This window comes from Aspergillus wentii, assembly GCF_001890725.1.
Source record: "Aspergillus wentii DTO 134E9 unplaced genomic scaffold ASPWEscaffold_7, whole genome shotgun sequence".
Classification (NCBI taxonomy): Eukaryota; Fungi; Ascomycota; class Eurotiomycetes; order Eurotiales; family Aspergillaceae; genus Aspergillus; species Aspergillus wentii.
This window is the reverse complement of record NW_024467838.1, coordinates 768,994-783,419: the sequence shown is the minus strand read 5'-3', so window position 1 is coordinate 783,419 and position 14,426 is coordinate 768,994. Positions and strand designations below refer to the sequence as shown.

Genomic DNA, 14,426 nt, shown 5'->3' with positions numbered 1-14,426 from the left:
GAATGACACGCTACGTGAAATCTCGATATAATTCGATAGAATCCCTCGCAGGTTTTATAGATATAGGGATATGATCTAGAACCAGCTAATGTAATTGCGACTGCTATCACACTGACGAGATCGGTCTACACGTGTGACGGCCCGCCTACGGGTCAGGTAACCCACCATGATATTCCAGAGCGGCACTTTTCATTTCTTTCTTCTTCACCTTGTTGTATTATTGCAAAGATACTGCTGATCGATTGTCTCAGGTACCTGGCCTAAACTTTAGGCTCTCGACCTTTGGTGGGAATTCACTGGGATTGGGTTTGTGATCTACATTCTAACGTCCAGCCACCCATCTAATATAAAACAAGACACGGGAATCGCGGGACATTGATTGTGCTCAGGCAGGGGAAATTGTGTACATAACGAATGACGTGGGATAGTAAGATGAGTTCTAGACGATCATCAGGGACTCGGACCCCGTGGGAGTAAGCGGGTGGCGGATGAGCCGTGTATGGGATTAAGGTTAGATGAAAAAGGGCCTGAACCTTCTGATTGTCGACCGTCTTTACCCGTTCTGGAAATGTCTTCGACATGATTACCAAGGACACGGTGCAAAAGCAATAATCTTGGAAGGACGTTGCATCATCCATCATCTATTGATGTCATTGGTCTCTGGCTCATATTCCGCTTTACAGGAACTTCTTAAATATCGCTCATCCCGCCTGCCTCCTCTGATTTCTTTTCTCCCCATACCTCAATTTCCCTCGCTTGAACAAACAAACAAATAAAACACCTCTTATCATCACCATGCAGTTCCTCACTGTCGTTGCCGCCATTGGACTGGCTTCCGTTGCCGTTGCCGCAGTATGTCCAGCTGTCCCCAGCGCAGAGCCCTATGTTCCAGTTGCTAACACTCCTCTCCAGCCCCCTCCCTGGGCTAACCCCCACGAGCATCACACTGCCAGTGTCACTGCCACATCCAGTGCTACTCCCACTCCCAGCGCCACCCCCAGCTCCAGCGCCCACCACAGCTCCAGTGCCACCCCCAGCTCCAGCGCCCACCCCAGTGCCAGCCCTAGCCACTCCTGCAACTACCCCTCGGGCTTCCCCCTGCCCTCCAACGCTCCTTTCAGCGTCCCTCCTCCCTGGCAGACCGGCTGCCCCGGTGAGGGCCAAGGCCGCTAAATGGTCAAACTTGACTGAATCAAATGCAGATTGCGGGCGTGTCTTCCGGTGGACGGTATTTAGATGATATAGGCCAGTTGAATGTGCGCAGCCGCTGCCAGGAGCATCTTGTTTGATCTGTACCTAGCACCCAATACTAGAATGGCTTGAAGGAAGCGGATATCTTCCCGTGAGATACCCTACCCCTTATAAAAAGCAAGATTTCATTGCTTTTTAAGTGGGTATCCTTCTTACTGGTCAGTTTGTATGTAATTTAGCCCCATCAAGACTCACGATATATACATGGTACCGGAAAATAGATATTCTTAGCGACCAAAAGACATGAGTATAATTAGTGATACAAAGTTATGTGGTTATGCATAGTTATGCAAGGTCACCTGACTGATTAGATTGAATGAAAATATTCCTCCATCAAAAACTGTCAGATCAGCTTCATTTTTATATCAGATACTAAAATCAATATCAGGATTTATACAGTAACTATAGGTTTTTACCATCAAAATGCCAAAACAGTCAAGATTAAGCACTGATCTGAACCCCATCGCGAACAGCATGGTACAATCCAATATGTGTGATGATACGCCATCCCACTCCGCCAAAAGAAGAAAGGACCCCATGTAAACGCAACAATTAATATAAACAGGGTCTAGCTAGCTATGATAGGGCATCTGATATACTGGATTATCGGATATGCACGCCCTGTGGGCGACAGTGCCAACTGGGCTACGCGGGATGCCATCATACTTTCTGAAAAGATCAAGGAGCACGGTGTTACTACTCAGCCGGGAGATGTGCAGCGGACAGTTTCTATCTATCTATATAAAATTTACACCAAAACACCAAAAACAATTCTTAATCCAGATTCAGCTTCGACCGCCACCATGGCATCGCCTTCCTGGAGGCTTTGAAAAAGACATCATCAAGACCAGCAAGCACGACCTCGCTGCTCAGCCGACAGCCGGATCACCTGGCCACGGCTGACATATTGGACAAGCGCCGCGGCATCGATTGCATCCGATTCCCGGTTCTTGGGAATCCATCGTAGCCCGTAGCTATGTATTTTAAAAATGGCCAGATCTAACGCCGAAATAAATGGCAGCTCGCCAGTCTCTCGGGTCTCCGCGATGGTCATTGCCGACTGCGGGACGTATGGCGCCTAGACCTAGATCAATATACACGTAACCCAGCCAAATGGATGGGCACTCACGACGTCGCACGGTATAAAATCAACTGAAATGTCCTCCGCCCAACGAAACTTGAAGTCTTCGGCTGGCTGGAAAAACTCCCCCGGATAAGAGACTGACAGCCCCCGTTTGATGAGCTCAGTGGCACCAGAGGGAAGTTCGCTGAGGCGTGGATCAAATCCAGGCGCAAGATCAACCAGAATATCGATATCCTGCCATGATGCGGGTTTCTATTAGCGATGAATGAAAACAAGGGTGGAGGAAACTGACGGTTGTTTCACGATCGGGGTTGTATCTGCAAGCGGCAAGACCGCCGATAATGACAAGGCGAATGCTTTGGAATTCTGGAATGGCTTGGAGCCGGTGGAAGAGCTCTTTCGCTGCAGTAGCCAGTTGGGTTGGATGAACCATTGTGGTGGCTATAATGAGGAAGAGGACCGATTACTTACACGACTTATATAGTACATTTCCATCGCATGTTCGCTGACGAGGTTTTGGTTTGATACTCGATGTCTTGGAGAGAGCTTGATGCGATAGAAAGGGCGCAGATGCTCTTTGTTAGTTCTTTGATGATTTCCTTTGTGATGAAAATGATTGAGTCTGTCACGGGTCTTCAATTTCTATACAAAGAACGTACAGTCGAACAAAGATACACCACCCCGAAAGCGTCACCAGGTGAAAGAACAAGCAAGAAAGAAAGACAACACCAACAAAACAGAACTAAAGGTCACACCCGTTTAGTCTCGCCTCCTCGATCGACCCATACGCATTGTACGCCGGCGGCGGCGGCAGTTCATTATTAGCCACCATTTCCCTGCGGAGCTCTTTCAGTATCTCCAGCGGACTGATCACCCAGTCCTCAGCGAGACGGTTGTAATTCTCCCAAAACAACGTCAAACGCGGTGGGAGGGTCTTTTTAACACTCGCTTCAGGGGTCTCACGCTCCTCCATCAGGTCAATAAGCATATAGTGCCAGTGTTGCTCTATCCCATTTGGCTGGTAAAGGTCCCGGATATTAAGCATGATGACAGCCTCAGTCATAGCATTCGGGTTGAGGAGGCGGATTGGGTATAGATGGGTCCAGGGGCCTGAGGCGCCGTATCTTTGACGTGATGGGAGTCGGGGCGAGGTAGAGAGGATAAAGTAGGGATCATCCTCGGGGGGGTGGGATAGAGAGAGGTCTGGGAGCCACCAGACCACACTAGACTTTGTGAAGAGGGAGAGGATGCGGTGCTCATCGGTCATGCCCTCAAGATGGAAGTGCACGTCGGCGATAGGGTAGAATTGGTCGATGCGAAGGTCAGGGCAGCCTGGATTGGCACAGAGGCAGAAGCCAGCCTCATAGAGGACTTCGGAGGCAGGCTGGATCTGTTCATCTGGAACGATGAATTCGAGTCGCTAGAGAGTCAGTATTTACCTCGAGAGAGAGGGAGAGAACAACTTACTAGAGGATGGCGGTTAAGCCCGACCAGAGCAATCGCCAAAGAGCCCCAGAGAAGATGAGGGATGTGGGCTTGATCCAAGATCTCTGCCACCTCAGCAGCCAGCGTTGATCCAACTGTTGGCATATTTGAATTGTAGAGTGAATGTGTATTGAGAATACAGACGATTAGGAGTAGATGGGGATGCCACCTTTATACTCGGACTCGATCCTCGAGCCTTTGTTCACTTCAGACAAAGACTCGTCCCTCATTCTCGAATACAATGGTACAAAGGATGGGTCTAAAAATAACCGACAGCAAGAGTCAAAGACAAGCACGCCTTTCTGGTCGAGTAGATACCCTCGAGCTGAGATTGAAGTGTGCAGTTCTTTCTACTTTCTGGTGCACCATTCATTATCAGTTTCAGTCGTGCTTACTTTATATAACCTCACAACACCAACTATCTACTGTCGATATAAGAAAAGGGTCAACGGTAAATAACCACTATCCTGCAGTTCTTATTAATATGGGCAATCTGATTGAAGACATTTACTGATGTTATATTATTATTTACTTATAGTAAGACCTTTATATATTCTCGCATGTTCATAAGATATTACTGTATTTAGCTTAGTGAATAGCTTCAATTTAACATAAATATAGCCTGCTTTCTCAAGATCTTAAGACAACTAGATATTCTTATTATCCTTCATTCAATATACGCCCAAATACATTGCTCCACAGTTGACAAAGTCTGTGCTACCCGAGTGAGATGAGGAAAACAGGAAATGCTCAGCTTAAGTGGGATGTCAGCATGCAGACGCTAAATAGTTCATTGGCAGCTGCAGATTATTTGTCATTTGTCTTGATATGATTGGCCTCTCTTCACGAACATGACGGGAACATGGATATGATTGGATGGCCATCTCGATCTAAAATCGCCGTGCAGATTTGTGGTTCGTGGCTGCGATTTCCATTATTAAGATCATCGCCCGATCTGGCAACGAGCAGCATCAAGTGGGGCATGGGCTGAATGTCGATCTCGGGTGGAAATTTGGTTCAGCTCGAGCTCAGCTCAACCCTCGATCCCTCCTGACACCATCAACAACCTCATCATTTTCATTTCAGTCAAAATGGTTGTCGCGGACCCTTTGCCCATGCCCTTTGGCTATCAATGGCGCTCATCCAGATGGTTTATCCTCTCATGTATCACCATCGCCTTGTTTGCTGGTAAGTTACGGCCCAAGGCAGACCGGTTTGATGCTCACTGTCATAGACACCTTTCTCTTTGGCTTCGTGGTTCCCATTCTAGGATATATGCTGGAGGGCCGGCTGGGACTCAGTTCCTCGCACACGCAGACCCTGACTACGGCACTGCTCACCGTCCACGGCTTTCTAGCGCTGCTGTCCGCCCCTATTATCGCGCACTTTGTAGACAAAGCACCGGACAAAAAGACCCCGCTGCTGATTTCTTTGGCTGGATGCTTCGTGGGCACTCTCCTTGTTGCCTGCACCCCGTCTCGTATGTCATCATGTACACTGTCATCGTAAACGTTTTAGCTAACTAATCCAGTGTGGGCGCTGTTCTTGGGGCGCATTGTGCAGGGTCTGGCTGGATCAGGCACATGGATCGTCGGCTTGGGGACAATGTCTGACATGACTGGCTCCGACAGTCTCGGCCAGGTCATGGGCATTGCCATGTCGTTTGTCTCCGCCGGCGTCATTGCAGGGCCGATGGTCGCAGGCGCCTTACTGGAGCTTGTGGGTTACTGGCCGGCGTGGTCTGTCCCGCTGGGCATTCTGGCGCTGGACATCCTTGGCCGTCTCGTGATGATCGAGCCTCCTAGCACTAAGACCGAATCCGCCACCAACGACTCCCCAGACGAGACCTCCGCGTTGATTCCCGAGCCCAGTGTTGACCCGGATGTTGCGGAGCCGAAGAATCAATCCCCCCATGGCTTCTACGGCATTATCCTTCGCGATGCGCGAATCCTGGCTAGCATACTCAACGGCTTCAGCATCTCTGCCCTGATGGCTTCGTTTGACGCGACCATTCCGCTTCACGTGCGCGCCGCTTTTAATTGGGGCAGCTTGCCCGCCGGTATGATCTTCTTGTACCTCCAGCTGCCTTTTCTCGTCCTGGCTCCTCTGGCAGGCTCGCTTCGAGACAAGGTCGGCGGTCGCGCGCCCACTTGCGCCGGCTGGGCTATCCTCGCGCCGCTGTTTGTCTTGTTGGGTATCCCCGGCGATGATCGATTCCCATGGGCTAGTGCCGAGTCTGGCGGCAAGACGATCTACATCGTTTGTATTTTCGGAATCGGGGTTGCGTTTTGCTTGGTGCGCGGCTCAGGGGTGGTGCAGATGATATGTGAGTTCCGCCCATCTTGTGTAATTCTCAATGCTAACAATGAATATCAGCCGTCGTCAAGGATTTCGAGGCTAAGAACCCCAACATCTTCGGGCCCAGCGGGGGAACCTCGCGGATGTATTCTCTGTGCGAGATAGCGTTCAGCCTGGGCTTGATGCTGGGACCTTTGGCGTGTGGCTCTCTGGTTGAGACGGTGGGATACTTTTGGATGAACGTGGCAATGGGTGAGTTTCCTTTTTCTATTTCTTTTTGGAGGTACTAACGTTGATAGCACTTTTATGCCTGGTGAATGGTGTCTCATCGCTACTGTATTTTGAAGGAAAGACTGAAAACACTGCTTAGCTGTTTATATTCAAACATGCTCACCTGTATCTATTGGTATATCCACATATTGCTTAATGTTAATCGTGGCCTCTGCAGAAGAATGGTGTATATATAATCATTTAAAAAAGATAAACCTGTTTTGTAGGCTACCTACGGTGACTGCTATCGTATCTTGTAATATTTGTTTCTGTAGATTCCAACAACATGTATATAACCATCAGCTATCAAGTCATACAACCAGACAGCTCAACTCCCGAATATCACTTTAGACTTCTCTGGGGTACAATTGCAGACTACCTCATCCAGCCCGATGGTTTCTATGGACATGGTGCGTAGGTGCCTATCCAGACCTGTCTATAAAATTAGTAAAGTTAATGCTCATTTCCGGCTGTATGGTTCTTCATATGCAGAATGACATCATTTGGTAGAGTTATTATTGAGTTTGGAATAACTGTGTGGTCACGTGGGGAATATAGTATTATGAGCTTTATATAGTAGTCCTCTCAGCTTTGAACATCTGGCAGAAGCCAGTCCAGATATCATTATTAATGGCTCATGAAGTAGCGCTATAATGATGATCATGGTTGTTTATAGGAGATAACAACTGGCAAGAAGAGTTATGACTCACTTGATATCAACATCTGTCCTTACCAGCAACCATCATGACACTGTGTCATAATCAGCTGTACTATAATAACTCATGTACATAGATAGAATCTATTCATCAATATAATCCATACAAATCCTTCACAATGAAACGAACACACAAGAATAAACCAACGAAGAAAGCAACAAAATCCCTCTCCAAACGCCCTTCTTTCCATCCTCGCTCTCTGTTCATTGTCCTCTTTGCCTTGATATTTCTGATTCTTTTCTTACATATCTATCCGGCGACTCGCACCCTTACGAAGATCAAGCTAGGCTCTGTTGAATAGTCTGAAACCTGGTCTCTATCCTCGACCTCAATTTGCTCGGATATATTGCGGCAGATCAGTGGCGTATTCGATACCATGGAAATGTGATACTACCAGAACGTGGGGTCGAGACTTGAATGAATAATGGATGATCAGTGTATATAATGAGTCAAGACAGTTCCCCCGGAAGAGAAGTATCTACACAGTAAGCCAGCGTTCTTGGCGTGACATATAATTATAGCCGTAAGTATCTTTTTTCCCCCGAAGACTCGCAAAGTCCGCTCGCACCAGAATGATCGTTCCCTTCTCCCCCCCGATCACGAGCGTGCTGCCATCACGAGAGAATGAAAGCCGACAGGCTTTCTCTGAGCCATGGTAAATTACCCGGGAGGCGAGGAACTTGCGTGTTTGGACATCCCATACAGAAAGAAACGTGATATATTCCAACCCCGTATAATGTCCAGTTGCGAGGATGGCAACAGTTGGTGTCGTGAGCAGTGCGTGGGTCCTACATAATGGCTTGGGAGGGGTCATGCTTTGGGGACAGAGTGTCCAGATCGGCTCTCCCGTGGAAACATCGAAGAAGTGAATATCCCCAATCTCAGAATAGCCGGGAAAGAAAAAAGCTACTTTGGTGCTGTCAGTGGAGAGCCCTAAAGGATACACACTGTCAGACGTGGCGAGAATATCGATTTCATGGAAATAACGCGGCGTTTGATGGTCTGGCTCAAAAAGCACCAGGAATGCAGCTGTAACCGGACGATGTGGTGGGTGGGTTACGGTACGGCTGTATACTCCAGCTGCCAGGACCTCCCCAGATGGTAGAAAGGCAATGGTATTTATCTGCTGACAGTCGAAGCTCTTCAATGGGATTGTGAACGTTTGCTTCCCGGAATCGACGTCCCAGCCGTAAATGCATCCGTTTGCCCAAGTCCCAAACATTCTGCTGTTTGGCGAGAACCAGAGGTGTTGAACTCGATCATAAAACGGGGATGATTGAACTCCGCCAAACCCTCTGTACATGTGCAGGGTAGATCCGGTAGAAGTGTCCCACAACACTATGGCATTCATCCCTCGAGAAGCGGCCAGCCGACCATTAGGGGAGCACATAACCTCATATATATCTTCGTTAGAAAGGACGATTTGTCTCTTGTCTTTCCTTTCAGTATCCAATATCTCAATCACACTTTCACGACGGATATTGCCCGTAGTGATGAGATAGTTTGTTATCGAGATAGCCTTTTCGCCATACCTTGACAACGACAGTGAGTCTGCACTTTGTCTGATATCATTAAGTATACCGTCCGGTGTGATTCTCTCGGCATGCGGGGCCATTCTGTATAATAGCAGTCGTTGGGAGGTCTGCTCATCGATGTTTTCTTCCTCGGCATCTGATTCAGCTCGTAGTGTACCATCCGCAGAATCCTGTGGGGACTTGAAAGATCGGAGAAACTTCCTCACTAATGACTGAGACTCCGCTGTTTGTGCTCTGCTAGTCTTTTTGGCCATAGAACTTCCAGGTCCGTCGGTGGGCGTGATCACAGTTAGTGGTTTAGAGGTTAGCTCGGTACGCCGTTCTTGTTCGAAGTTCGATAGGCTCCGCAGCGATTTACCCCGAAGCTTTTGGGCAATCTTGGAGGTCCTCGATATGTTTGTGCCAAGATTCCCATTACTGACGTCCCTGAAAGAATTGATCATGTCGACATCCTGTGTGGGCTGCTCTGAGTCGCCCCTTGTCGGAACTGAACTCGGATTGTTCGGAAGTTCGGCAGTCGAGCGTATATCACTGCTATCAGGCTCAAGAGTAGACCATTTGTTTGATGGTTTGCCTGACGATGCAGGCGCAGGGTCATTGGTCGCTATGGATGGTTGAGGCGGGCTACGACTTGGTTAGCCTGAGACTGTATCACAATGACCCGAAACGCTCTTACCTCGGAAGCGCAAGTTCTGCATTTGGGAGAGGATCTTTTCCGATCACTACCCAAGGCTGCTGGATAGCATTCTGCGCTGTCAGTCGCTCTTTTGGAGTTGGAGCCATGAGTTGTCTGATGAATTGTTGCCCATCGCTGCTCACCCCGTGATGTTTTAAGCGATCAAACGGAAATCCCATGCGACCTTGGGCATAGCGGTTGAGATCGAGTAGAGTTGTGAATGTCACTTCTCTGGTCAGCATCTGGTGCATCGTCTCGCCAAGAGCCCATATGTCTGCTGCCTTGGACTCCGAGTCGCTTTTTTTTCCAGTAGCTTCGATGTACCCATGCAGCTCAGGAGCAAGGAACCCAAGAGTTCCTTTGAGAGTCGACGGTGCTGTACCAGCAGCAGCACGTTTACTGACACCAAAGTCTCCGATCTTCACCCACCATATGCCTGGGGGCTTTGACTTTAACAGCACATTCTGTTCCAAGGTAAGATTAAGGGACTTGGGGGTTAGTGGATTAATGGAGGACCTACGCAAGGCTTTAGATCTCGATGGATGAACCCATTATCGTGCATGAAACACAGACCCTCAAGCAACTGGTACGTGATCTCTTTGGTTTCATTTTCTGGAATCTGCGACGTGGCACACAAATACCGATGGAGATCTCCGTGCGCTAGATACTCCATGCTGATGAAGATGGAATCGAGACTTTCATACCAGCCAAAAGACTCGACAAAACACCGTACATACTGAGAAACATTAAACACCGAAAATACAGCAGCGACTTTTTAACTTCACCTTGTCATGGGAGAATTTGGCAAAAGCCTCGAGTTCTCGATCGTAACCTTGGTCGACTTTTCGGATGCGCTTCACTGCGCGAAATTCAGACTTTGTTTGACCTTTGACACAACTTTCCAGCCATACGCTGCCATAGGCACCTTCGCCAATATGTCGCTGGCGCTTCCACTGCTCTTCTCTCCGGAGCACTCGTTGTTGACCGCTAGGATCGGAGCCATTGATAATATGCTCGGTCAAATCAGGATACGATCCGCCAGGAGATAAAGGAGGGTTGAAATAAGTTTCAAGCTTGGAGTCGCGAATCAAATCAGAAGACTCCATTCTGCCAGTTTCCCATCAGTCCCATACAGTACCTGCCGACGCCTGCATTTATCGATGATTTTGAAGGGGATCGAGAGATAAGGCTGTGCTGACAAATATGCGGTTATCACGTTAGTGGATGGTAGGATGGGTATAAATGAGGCTGTGAGGTACACAGCCTCGCAGATCATCTTTCTTCCCCTCACCTCAACAACAACATGGCTGAGCTCGGATTAGCAATTGTCGCAACGGTAGATCTCTGCTTTAAGTATCATTACCTTGGTATCTTATTATCCTTTTTGGCTAATCTTTCAGGTATGGCAATTCTCTCGTCGAAATATGCAAGTCGCTCAAAACCGCCGAGGTTCAGGTTGCCGAGATGGCGCTGTGCATACAGAACCACTGGATGCGAACACGAAAACAACTAAAATTCATCCAGCGTGTATCTGATACCTTGGATAAGGATCATCGAGATATTCAGAACCAGATTGTGCGAGCTCTGATTAACAAGCTAAGCGCTGCGACCACCAGCCTCGGAAAGGTTACGGAAACATATCGTGGACTTGGTGGTAGGCCGGAAATAAGAGTCGAGAAATGGCGATACATACGGCTCAAAGAGAGCCTACAACAGACAATGGATGACTTGGAGGTCTGGCAGAAAAGGTTCGATCCCAGCTGGTTTCTTATTATGAAAGTCGCAAACCCCATGATCGACTTGGAGCTGTCCAGAGACAGCCAGATGCAAAACCAATTGCCTTCTGCGCTCAGCGTAAGAAAAGCCGCGACTGGAGGCCCACAGAGCAGAAGTTCGGTCTTCTTGGATAAGGACGCGCTAGAATCAGCCGAGAAGATTGACATACCCTACACATCGGCGAAGTGGGCACAGCGACAAGGATCCGCAAAGTGGCTAGTTCTCGATACTATGGCCGTTGATCCGCAGCTGGACATTTCAAGACTCATTCAGGATGTCCGAGACCTCGCCAGGAAACTGTCCTGCTCCGATCCAGCGACATTCGGGTTGCTCAACTGCTATGGAGTGATCAAAGAGACGGATCCTTCCAATCGTAGAAAGGTGAATTCGTTCTGCTTTGTATTCAGGACACCTGCGAGAGCACCTCAAGGTACCAGTCTGCGCAGTCGTCTGATATGTGGAAATACCGAGCACTCGCTCTCTGAACGATTCCGAATTGCCAAAGAGGTGGCGAGATCGGTATGCTACATGCACACACACGGGTTCGTCCACAAGAACATCCGGCCGGAAACCATCCTCCTCCTTCAAAGTGAGTCCACCGGCTTTGGCTCTTCGTTTCTCCTCGGGTTTGGAAACTTCCGATCCGCAGATGGCAGAACGCTGCAAGCTGGAGATTCGGACTGGGAGAAAAACCTGTATCGACATCCTCGCCGGGTAGGTTTAGTACCAGAAGATGAGTATATTATGCAACACGACATATACAGCCTTGGAGTCTGTCTCCTTGAAGTTGGGCTCTGGGAAACATTTGTCTTGTACGATGACCAAGGCGGAAATCCACGTCCATCGCCGATCCTCAACCTCGAACTGGACAACTTGGAACAACTTGCTTCTATCAAAGAGCACCTCGTTTCACTGACTAGGAATATACTTCCCCGGAGAATGGGAACAAAGTATGCTCGGGTTGTCGAGACGTGTCTGACGTGTTTGGATCCGGATAATGCCGACTTTGGGGATGAGCAGGAGTTTCAAGATGCGGATGGTGTTCTTGTTGCTGTGAGGTATATTGAAAAGGTTCTTCTTCAGCTTGATGGTATATGCCTATGAGTACTGGTAGATTGGTGATATCTTCGAACGTCAGCTTATCCACTTGATAGAATATACAGTCAACCCAACTTCTCTTTTAACAAATCACCCTTCCCATGAGCCTTCCTCCAGTGTGGCATGGCAGTTGAATAATCACGACCAACTCTTCTTCAGGACTTAACCGCCCCACCATAACGCATTTCACCAGTCTGCACGGTCGATTTCTGTAGGGAATTATTATCAGTATTCTATTCGGGTAGATTTGCTTTACTTCACGCACGATCAGGTTCTAATAACGCGTATCTGATAACGAAGGGCTTGTAGGTGGCGAGTGTGGCAGGATCAACTGGACTGTGGATAACCCCTTGCTCAAACGGGAGGTCTGTAGAGTGTGGAGAGATGACGCTTGGAACTGAATATTGCAATTCTAACCGCAGTGAGATGACTGGATGAGTCGTGGATATGTGGTATGTTGTTGAGTGTTGCGTCTGAGGAGGAGGGTTAGGTGTTAGGCGGTGTAACCCAGGTCGATGGCAGAGCATTTGGATTATATGGCGCTAAGGCAGAAGATAGAGCATTGCTGTAGGCCATCATCGTGATAGGCGTCGTATTGACTTGTTGAAGTAGTCGGGCATGGTGTGCGGTGTAAGATAATGAGATTGAATCCAGAATTCAAAGGGTATATTCAGAGAATAGATCAGGGTCAAGAATATGTGAAGAAGAGAAAGGAAAGATCATGATCCATACATTTTCCATATATCTTACAGTGTATAATCAACATATTTGATACAGTAAATATTCCTTCTAATCCTGAGCAGTATCTGTCACTATTTGTCACCTTCACCGGTTCCTCCAGGCAAACGCCCACTTTTAGGCCCACCAGCTCTCCCTAGAGAACGTACTGTTTGTATTATTTGTACTCTTGGTCTTTAATTCTATCTGAATATTTTACTGTCATCAAAAGTAGCCATTATTGTGCAGTGATCGGCAAGGCAGAAACATGGGGCCATTTACAGCCACCAACATCTTATAAAACAATTCTCCCATTCGTATTCTTCATCATTATGATCATCAGCAAAATGCCTCCGTCAAACCCATCCAGCTTCCTCGACTTCTCACCCGAATCCGCCTACAAATATACAGCCATCTCACCCCAACATCACCATAAAACACCACCGTCACGGCCAACGCGACAAACGGCCCACTATGCGCAGTGACGGCTGCCAGGAATGCCCATCAGCTCTCCTCCAAACCAACCAAACCATCTACACAGAGCTGACACGCGAATGGTACAGGCGGGTGACATACGAGATGACCATCGGCATGTCTGGAATGGAATTTACGAGTCGCTGTTTCGTGCCGTATAAGCCACTTCCTCCTGCTTTACCATATGTCACACCGCTAGATCTGTTCTTCTCGATGCAAGATCATAGACGGGGGCTCGAGAAAACAAAACTGCATGATGACTCTGGGGAATATGAGTGGATGCGTCCGAGGGGATGTATGGATCTGTTAGGTGAATTGATGGGTGAGCTTTCGGGATTAAAGCGCCTTCATGTCACGTTTTATATGAGTCTCATTCATCTGCCGGTGATTTGCAAGACGCCGGAACTGCTTTCGGGGCTTATGGAGTGGAATATGGAGCCTATACGGCGGAGACTACGCGGGGGAGTGGATCTGCAAGAGGAAGGTGATTTTTACAGTCTAGGTGGTCGTCAGATGGTATGAATACAACAGGGGAAAAGCATGAGAATGCGCGTTTGAGGTTTGGGGAAGTTATTGCCAGTATACGAGAGGATGTTTTGCGTAGGTAGTGTATGTACTAAACGTTTGCACTATTTATACCAATCAATATCCATATGCTCTGGTCCGCACAGGAAGAACAGAATCTGTTGTACACAATCCCATTACAAGCTATACGTAAATATCCCAAGTAGTTCGGAATCTGTCAAGATAAGATATACTTTGTACCACACCGAAAATAGAGCAGGTGGGTCCGCGGGCCGCCCCGTCTTGTCAGATCTGGAAATACACGTCTGTCAACTTCTAAAATGCGTCTGCGGTGTTCTTACGGTCTATAGATTTATCGATTGAGAGGGTATAGAATAAGTGATAAATGCGATTGATTCTTTATATGCAGTGATGTCGACCAGCGACAGTATCAAACCATATCTAACCAAAAACAGAAAAAACGAATAGGAAAAACAAGACATGAATCCATCCATATATCCATCACATACAACAGTTCAAGG

General features: G+C 47.9%; 7 protein-coding genes across 7 annotated transcripts; 4 read left to right on the top strand and 3 right to left on the bottom strand.

Annotated features, from left to right (window-relative positions):
- The first annotated feature begins 573 nt into the window (after positions 1-573).
- ASPWEDRAFT_43974 (uncharacterized protein) lies at positions 574-1,486 on the top strand. Its single transcript, XM_040836155.1, has 2 exons — positions 574-852; positions 913-1,486. The coding sequence occupies exons 1-2, from the start codon at positions 796-798 to the stop codon at positions 1,171-1,173; spliced, it is 318 nt and encodes a 105-aa protein (XP_040685648.1). The 5' UTR covers positions 574-795; the 3' UTR covers positions 1,174-1,486.
- Positions 1,487-2,092: 606 nt separating this feature from the next.
- Positions 2,093-2,871, bottom strand: ASPWEDRAFT_745431 (uncharacterized protein; the record flags this gene model as incomplete). The annotated part of the gene is made up of 3 exons (XM_040839492.1): positions 2,628-2,871; positions 2,381-2,569; positions 2,093-2,329 (listed from the first exon to the last, which is right to left on the bottom strand). The coding sequence occupies exons 1-3, from the start codon at positions 2,766-2,768 to the stop codon at positions 2,093-2,095; spliced, it is 567 nt and encodes a 188-aa protein (XP_040685647.1). The 5' UTR covers positions 2,769-2,871.
- A 206-nt stretch (positions 2,872-3,077) lies between these two features.
- Positions 3,078-3,945, bottom strand: ASPWEDRAFT_745429 (uncharacterized protein; the record flags this gene model as incomplete). Its single annotated transcript, XM_040839491.1, has 2 exons — positions 3,803-3,945; positions 3,078-3,755 (listed from the first exon to the last, which is right to left on the bottom strand). The coding sequence occupies exons 1-2, from the start codon at positions 3,923-3,925 to the stop codon at positions 3,078-3,080; spliced, it is 801 nt and encodes a 266-aa protein (XP_040685646.1). The 5' UTR covers positions 3,926-3,945.
- Positions 3,946-4,894: 949 nt separating this feature from the next.
- ASPWEDRAFT_161083 (MFS transporter) lies at positions 4,895-6,613 on the top strand. Its single transcript, XM_040829807.1, has 5 exons — positions 4,895-5,008; positions 5,055-5,300; positions 5,352-6,146; positions 6,197-6,370; positions 6,418-6,613. Exons 1-5 carry the CDS (start codon positions 4,912-4,914, stop codon positions 6,486-6,488), a joined length of 1,383 nt encoding a protein of 460 aa, XP_040685645.1. The 5' UTR covers positions 4,895-4,911; the 3' UTR covers positions 6,489-6,613.
- Positions 6,614-7,582: 969 nt separating this feature from the next.
- On the bottom strand, positions 7,583-10,421 carry ASPWEDRAFT_30917 (uncharacterized protein; the record flags this gene model as incomplete). Its single annotated transcript, XM_040833485.1, has 4 exons — positions 7,583-9,263; positions 9,316-9,779; positions 9,836-10,051; positions 10,101-10,421. The coding sequence occupies 4 exons, from the start codon at positions 10,419-10,421 to the stop codon at positions 7,583-7,585; spliced, it is 2,682 nt and encodes an 893-aa protein (XP_040685644.1).
- A 236-nt stretch (positions 10,422-10,657) lies between these two features.
- ASPWEDRAFT_43971 (uncharacterized protein) lies at positions 10,658-12,285 on the top strand. The gene has a single exon (XM_040836154.1). The coding sequence runs from the start codon at positions 10,780-10,782 to the stop codon at positions 12,193-12,195; it is 1,416 nt and encodes a 471-aa protein (XP_040685643.1). The 5' UTR covers positions 10,658-10,779; the 3' UTR covers positions 12,196-12,285.
- A 1,095-nt stretch (positions 12,286-13,380) lies between these two features.
- On the top strand, positions 13,381-13,902 carry ASPWEDRAFT_175277 (uncharacterized protein; the record flags this gene model as incomplete). The annotated part of the gene is made up of 1 exon (XM_040831339.1): positions 13,381-13,902. One exon carries the CDS (start codon positions 13,381-13,383, stop codon positions 13,900-13,902), a length of 522 nt encoding a protein of 173 aa, XP_040685642.1.
- Positions 13,903-14,426: the final 524 nt, after the last annotated feature.

Bases quoted from the DNA above. Each gene is read 5' to 3' on its own strand.
- ASPWEDRAFT_43974 (XM_040836155.1), top strand. From the start codon at position 796: ATGCAGTTCCTCACTGTCGTTGCCGCCATTGGACTGGCTTCCGTTGCC. The intron at 853-912 runs GTATGTCCAGCT...ACTCCTCTCCAG, and splicing joins CTTCCGTTGCCGTTGCCGCA to CCCCCTCCCTGGGCTAACCC.
- ASPWEDRAFT_43971 (XM_040836154.1), top strand. From the start codon at position 10,780: ATGGCGCTGTGCATACAGAACCACTGGATGCGAACACGAAAACAACTA.
- ASPWEDRAFT_161083 (XM_040829807.1), top strand. From the start codon at position 4,912: ATGGTTGTCGCGGACCCTTTGCCCATGCCCTTTGGCTATCAATGGCGC. The intron at 6,147-6,196 runs GTGAGTTCCGCC...AATGAATATCAG, and splicing joins AGGGGTGGTGCAGATGATAT to CCGTCGTCAAGGATTTCGAG. The intron at 6,371-6,417 runs GTGAGTTTCCTT...TAACGTTGATAG, and splicing joins TTGGATGAACGTGGCAATGG to CACTTTTATGCCTGGTGAAT.